We start from the raw sequence: 6,838 nt of genomic DNA on the forward strand, positions 1-6,838 counted from the left end.
AGAAAATCTGTCAGAACAGAGATATTGGCTGCCTTTAATGACCTGCTAGGTTTGTGGCTGTTACGATTACCTGCTATCTTTTTTTAAGATTTTCTGTGTCACTGACCCAAAACAAGTGCAATTTGTTGGAGTAAAGTCTCAGTTTAAGATTGGCAAACCTTTTCTGCACTGTGAACAAAGGTTTTAAAACACAAAATTCAGAATGACTGCAAGTATTTCATGTCATGTCAATTTTTTTTCACGGTAGTTCCATATTTCTTGTGCAACTTTTTGACTATTCTTTTGACTGCAGCTTCATATCTGGTTTTGATGTGTACAAAAAACAAGCCATGGACTGGCTGGTGGAGGATGGTTGTTGTGGATGGGTCAGGGGGGGGTGGGATATTCACAAAGTCTGTCCTTGGCCTTCTTCACACCACAACCCCACTTTATAAAACAGTCCCTCCTTTATATCCATGTCCACAGTCTCCATACACATCATAGTTCCCCCTTTAAGTCCCACAGTGTCCTCAGTCCCCCTTACCATCACAGGCCCCTTTACATTACAGTGCAGTCCCCTTTACATTAATGTAAGGGGGCACTATGATTTTAAAGGGAACTGCACTGAACTGCACTGTAAGGCCCCATTCACACTTGAGCATAGCGTTTTCAGGCAGAAAGTCGCACTATTTCACCGTGATTTTTGCAGCTTTTTTTACTGCAATTTTGCCTTGTTTTTGCCGCTATTTTGTACAGGTCAAGAGGTCACCAATGTAAAAAGCAGAAAACCGCCCAAATCTGCCTAAAAAAAAAAGTCACAGAACTTGTTTGAGCTTCCGGCGTTTTGGAGCTTCTGGCTTCAGGCGTTTTGAAGTGGAGATGTGAACCATCTCCATAGGGAATAATTGATTTTCTCTCCTCCAGCGTTTTGGAGCTTCAGGCTTCAAGCTACAAAATGCTCAGATGTGAATGGGGTCTAAAGGGGCACTGTGATATAAAGGGGACTGCACTCTAAAGGGGCACTGTAATGTAAAGGACTGCAGTCCCCTTTATATTATAGCACCCCCTTTACAATGCAGTCCCCTTTTACATCACAGACCCCCCTGCTCTTTTTTCTCATCGAGATTCTTGTCGGCCTGTTTCCCGACGAGAAACCCGAGAGTGTGTATACTTACCTGTCACCGTGGAAACCTGTGCATGCTCAAAATGACTTTGACGCATGCATGGTAGCTTCCACGGCATAGGTAGGGTGAAGCAAGATGGCGGCGACGGCATCGAATGTGACGAGTGCATGCTCGTCGTACGCGATGAAGTCACTGCGTTCTTTGCTTTCAAGAGAACCGCGGTTCTTTTGAAACGAAAGTCTGTACACTCAGGCGGCAAGAGTTTCTTGCCAAAAATCTCGTCAGGGAAAACTACAGGTTTTTCCTGACGAGATTCTCGGTCGTGTGTAGGAGGCCTGACAGCTTCCTGGCGGGATAGCTCAGATGGGTTCAGACTTTTACATGTCACCATTCACATAGCAAAACTTGAAAGAAAAAATGTAAGCCTATTTTTAGATATTCTTTTCTGGAACTTGAAAATTCTACTTCTCATGGTTATATGGGGCACATGAAGCTGTGTTTATGATTAAAGAATTTGTAAAGATAATAAAAAAAAAACATTAAAATAACAAAACTGTTGTTATATTTACTAGTGCTATGTAACTGTTTTGCACAGAGCAGACCCAAACTACCTCTTCTGCGGTCTTCCGTTGGTTCTCTTGGCCCCTCCTCCTTCTCTGTGTGCCACCATAGGAAGCCACTCCCTATAGTGGCACAACTGTGGGCTAGATCGAGAGCCAGGCTGTTTGTCTATAATGACACAACCCGCATCTCAGCCCAGCTCCTGCAATAAGATAAAACATTTCCAGGCTTTAGAACCCCTTTAACTCTGTCTGGCGGCAGACATCTCATCAGTTGTACTTGATTTGAACTTGTTTTAACAAAGTATTAAAGGTTTAGGAGCTGGGCTTTTCCATTGTATGATAATGAGAACTGAACTCCATCACTCCCCAGCCATTCTATTGGGATCATACGATCATGCTTAATATCGGGTGGTATTGGCCGGTTCAATTGAAACTGGCCAACATTCAGCCATTGTGTACGACAGCCTGTCCTACAGAAGCTGGCCGGACAGCCAGCTTCTATCAAATAGGCATAACTGAAAAAGGTCTGGCGATCCACATCCGATCAGCGTGCTCAGCCCATGGCTGAGAGCACTGATAATTGTGTTCTGGCTGGGGGGCAGTCCCCCAGTCAGAACATAAAAGCTCAGCGGGGATCACTGTACTAACATGGGATTGTTTTACAGGATCTCCATCTGAGCTTTTATGTAATATTTTTTTTATTTTTTATATTGTTGCTGTGTGATTAGGAACACAACATATCGTTTTTTTTTTTTTTTCAAAAGTGAAAACACACTTTTAAATGACCTTAAAGTAATTTTTTACATAAGACAAAAACATACCAATATCGCTTACATGCATTAGCCCTTTTTTTCCATAAACTTCCTCCTCGAAGCTTGCTTTTTTACTGTCCCCCAGCCATGCACACTCCTATTCTTTTTTTGCACACTGTTTCTCCACGCTCACTGGAGCGCTAAGCACTAAGCATTCGTGTGAAACGCGTTAGCTGTGTATCCTATTTTTGCTGTGACTTATAGTGCTTTTATTTTATTTTACCAATAAAAGTCCATATATATCCTTTTGTTCTTTGAGCACAGAGCTGTGGAGGAGTGAGGAGCAGCCATCTCAGGCTCTCAGCGGCTCGCTGAGAGGCAGAGATGGGTATCAGTCCAGGCACCTGGCGGATCCAGACTTCCATTGTCGGGATGACGTGGTGTCTAGACTGATTTCTGTGATGTCAGCACAGAGCGGATTTCAGTCTTTTCTCTGCTGAGAACGTTTTGCACTCCTGTGACCCATAGGAGAATCCCAGCCAAACAAGCTTAGGCTGGACTTCTTTAACTTCTTTATGAAACAAAAAAAAAGTTGTTGTTTTTTTCAGCTCCTATCTGAAACCCATCATATTGCTGATCCCCTTTCATTACTTGTGTTCTTCCTGCATTTACTAGTAGATCAAACTGAATGCCATGCTTCATACGGAAGAGTTAGATTACTATTGTATCACTAATCAACACATAACCTCTCACCCAGGGGTGAACCAATTTGTTTTTCTGCTTTGGTGAGTGATTTGTTTTCTTGTTTTCAAAAGTATCATTGAGGAGGTATGAAGATAATAGCAGTCGGGTACCTGCTGTGTAATTCATCTGCTTACAGTTCCCCTTGTTTTCCAATATATACTGTATAATATAAAATAATAGGTTTGACACTTTTGCCTTCTAAAAAAATACATGGTATAAGCTGCTCTACTTATAATGGCAGATCATATAACTATTGGGACATACAGTTTATTAGAACAGGGATTACACATCATTACACATTACTATGCGTGTCTTTCTGATATGTGGGTAAACTAGAGAGAATGATTTGCATCATAAATGAGCAGAAACAATAATTGCCACTGCAGATTTTAAGAACAATTCTTTCCTTGCACACATTTAGAAATAAGGCAAGAGAACTTGTCACAACAAGACTTGAGCAAACATCTTCATATTCAGTCTTAATAAATCTGCTGGCTTATTAAATGTTTATATGTACTATGTATGTTTTCAAATGGGGAAAAAAACTGTAGCAAAGGTACGGGCACTTGCAGATACAAAAGTCCCATATGCAATCATATAATAAATTATGCCAAATTTGACAAACAAAATGTGAAAAATAGGAATAGTTTTTAGGGTGTGCAGATCCCCAGCAGCCCTAGATAATTTAAGGTATAACAAGTCCTTGATGTTGTATCCACATATCTTCACCACTTGTGCTCAATAAGGCTAGAATGCACACTCACCAGACCCAAATTACCCTCTTACCTTGCTATTAAATCTTTAATATACCTTAGGAAGTGTGCACCCTATATCATGGGAGACTTTCCTCTATCTCTATGCTTCCACTTTCCATTGGTCTTGTGTTACCTGTTTGACCCCTTGTAAGTTACTGTATTAGGATTGTCCTTTTTTGGATTTTGACACAATGTTTGTGTACTCTTCTCTTTCTTGTTGAAATTTGAAATAAACATATTGAAAGTAAAATAACAAAGTTTAAAAAATGCAACTCGCATTTTGCAGTACCTCAGAACTGGCACTAGTGTATAGAGCTTAAGAGGATTTATCCAGTTAACACATGCCTCACTCGAATTGGCCTGCGTTCCAATCCTTAATTTCGATCTGGATGTGATATTATGAAGGACTGGAAATGACTGCTCAAGCTCATTTGTTTTTTCAAATGAACTTGCTGTGTCTGATGATATATATATCTTGGTACTAGGAGTAAGGGTGTCCATTCTAGTATCAATTTGCAAACAAGCAATTCATCATCAATTAAGCTATTGAACAATGCAACAGATACCGTATTGATTAAATATAAATTTTGTATAAATTAGAAATGATCTCTTGAAAACACACATGCAGATACACATTTGATCAATAAGATTTTACTTTATCCAAATAAAATAATGTATTCTTTAAGTCTTCTGGTATCTGCAAAATGGCAGTACCATACTTTCTAACAAGCTACAGATTTAGCATATTCCTTTAAGGATTTTTCAAATCTGTTGAAATTTTGTGTTCTCCTTTTTGTATGTTCTGCTTTTATTATTTAATTTTACATTTAAATAACGCTAAATTACTGCAGTTTTATATTTTCTAGATGTTTTTCATAATTAAATTTTTTTAAATCTGTAAAAAGTTTTACAGAACTGCTTTGAATAAATGTACGTGGTTTGCTAGATAATGCTAGATAGAGAAATTATGCATTTTACTTGAAATAAGAAAACGTCCTCATATGTATGGTTTGGGACAACACAGAATATTGGTCCTTTCTCCTCCTAAAGATCTTTGTGTAATAACCCACTGATTCCCAAGCAAGTCCACAGGGAGCAGTAAAAGATTGTTTTCACCTTCTGTTCATAAAATTCTAGGTGATTTGATCACAGGGGTGCATGGGCTTATGAGGACCCCAAACGTTCCTAACTTTGAAATTGGAGAAGTCATCCCACCCAACACTCTATGGCCCCATGCACACTGGTCATTAATCACAATGTTTGAGGCTCCAGAGTTAAGGTGTTGGCAGAAGTATCATTGTCTAACCCAACTTCTGGCAGCCCTCCCTGCCCTTTACAGTTGTAATTTATCTTCAAAGTTTGCAAATGAAGCTTCTCAGGTTTTTTTTTTTTTCACTTTCTTATTCTGCTCCTCCAAGCAGTGACTTGGTAGCCTTTCCGCTTCCAAAGCAGTGCATCAGAAGAGGGGAGAGGGAAAAGAGCTGAGACTTGACCTAAGGCTATGTTCGCATTTCTGCATTGCAGAAAAGCGTGCAAAATTGCACTCTTCCCACAAAGCACAAAAAATGTACAGCCATTTTGCAGGCATGCAGTGGTACTATTAATTAATTCTAGGTGGCAGCCTCATATGCCTTGCTAACACATGCTTTTGTCACGCCCACAGGTATGGCTAGACCAATGTAAAAATGTCCATACCTGCAATTCAGCCATGAAGCACAATTCTGGTCTGTTATTAAATGTACCCATGTTGTAGGGCCCCCCTACATTGCTGGGGTTAAATGCCTTTTTTGCTGTGAGGGAGGGGTAGGGGGAGTAATGAGTACAACAATCTATGCATTTTTCAACCGTTAATGATGCATTGGTGTTATAACTAAATTTTTATTTGGATGTCTGTTTTAGAACTAATGGATATGAATACAGAACAAGCCAATGTATCTCCCTTACCATCTATCATTACTAAGGCAGAAGAGGACTTATTGCCATGTAAATATCGTTTTCAACTTGGAGGGAATACGGAATATAGAAACAATGATTACTTAGAAATGCCTCACCTCACAGATCCTACTTCTTCCCTTGTGTGCTCTGGACAACTGGAAACACCATTCTGCTCATCTCCTTTTTTACCAGAACAGTTTGTGTTCTCAGAAAATTGTTTCAGATTCGACAGTCCTTCTGAATTTAATGCTTACTATTTTAAAGTGCAAAGTGATCACCAAAGCAAAGACTCAGAACTTTCTAGTGAGCAGTCATTGGACACTGAGAGTACTCTAGAACCTACCATCATTCCAGTATGTTCCCCAATAATGATAGAAGACAACATAGTGTGGAGGGAAGATGTCCCACTCATTGGCTCCAATTTATAAAATGTTGCATATGGATACCTTAAACACTAGAATAAATGCAATTTTAATATGGGTGATAGGATTCTGTAAATAGCGTTGAATATGTTTTCTATATGACTACTACACTAACCCAATGAGTTTAGTAAGGTTTGAAACCCTGCTCTGAAACAAGTTTGCCAGTTTACCAGAGTAAAATCAGATGTCCTTGCTTGCTCCAGGTAAGTGATCCAAAGTATTGAAGTCAGAGGGTAAACATGGCAGTCAGGAAACTAGCATTTGTAGATTAAGGAGCAGCAACCACGGCCTTCGTATTTCTAAAATGTTTTGTGTAAACAAAGTATAATCTATCCAAATTTAACTTAATATTTCTGGCCATTCTGTGTCTGTTTAGTACTCCAGTTAATAAACAATTAAAGTACTCTGTGCAGAGTTCTGAACGAGAGTTGATGTGACGGAACTTGTCGTCATAAAACTGCAGTTATTGTAATTCCACATCAATTATCTCAACCAGTCAAATGACACGTTAATCATTTGAAAGAAAAAAAAAAAAAAGTTTTCTTCTAATTTTAAATGCACTTG

At 39.2% G+C, this 6,838-nt stretch overlaps 1 protein-coding gene across 2 annotated transcripts in view; it reads left to right on the forward strand.

Moving 5' to 3' along the window:
• Nucleotides 1-6,366, forward strand: part of LOC120937261 — a 235,604-nt gene extending 229,238 nt beyond the window's left edge. For both annotated transcript variants that reach the window (XM_040350324.1, XM_040350325.1), the window contains one exon: nt 5,817-6,366. In XM_040350324.1, coding sequence (XP_040206258.1) covers nt 5,817-6,280 — 464 coding nt within the window. In that variant the 3' untranslated portion in view covers nt 6,281-6,366. The remainder of the gene's footprint in view (nt 1-5,816) is intronic.
• Nucleotides 6,367-6,838: the final 472 nt, after the last annotated feature.

The sequence above is a fragment of the Rana temporaria genome, chromosome 4, assembly GCF_905171775.1.
Source record: "Rana temporaria chromosome 4, aRanTem1.1, whole genome shotgun sequence".
In the NCBI taxonomy this organism is placed as follows: Eukaryota; Metazoa; Chordata; class Amphibia; order Anura; family Ranidae; genus Rana; species Rana temporaria.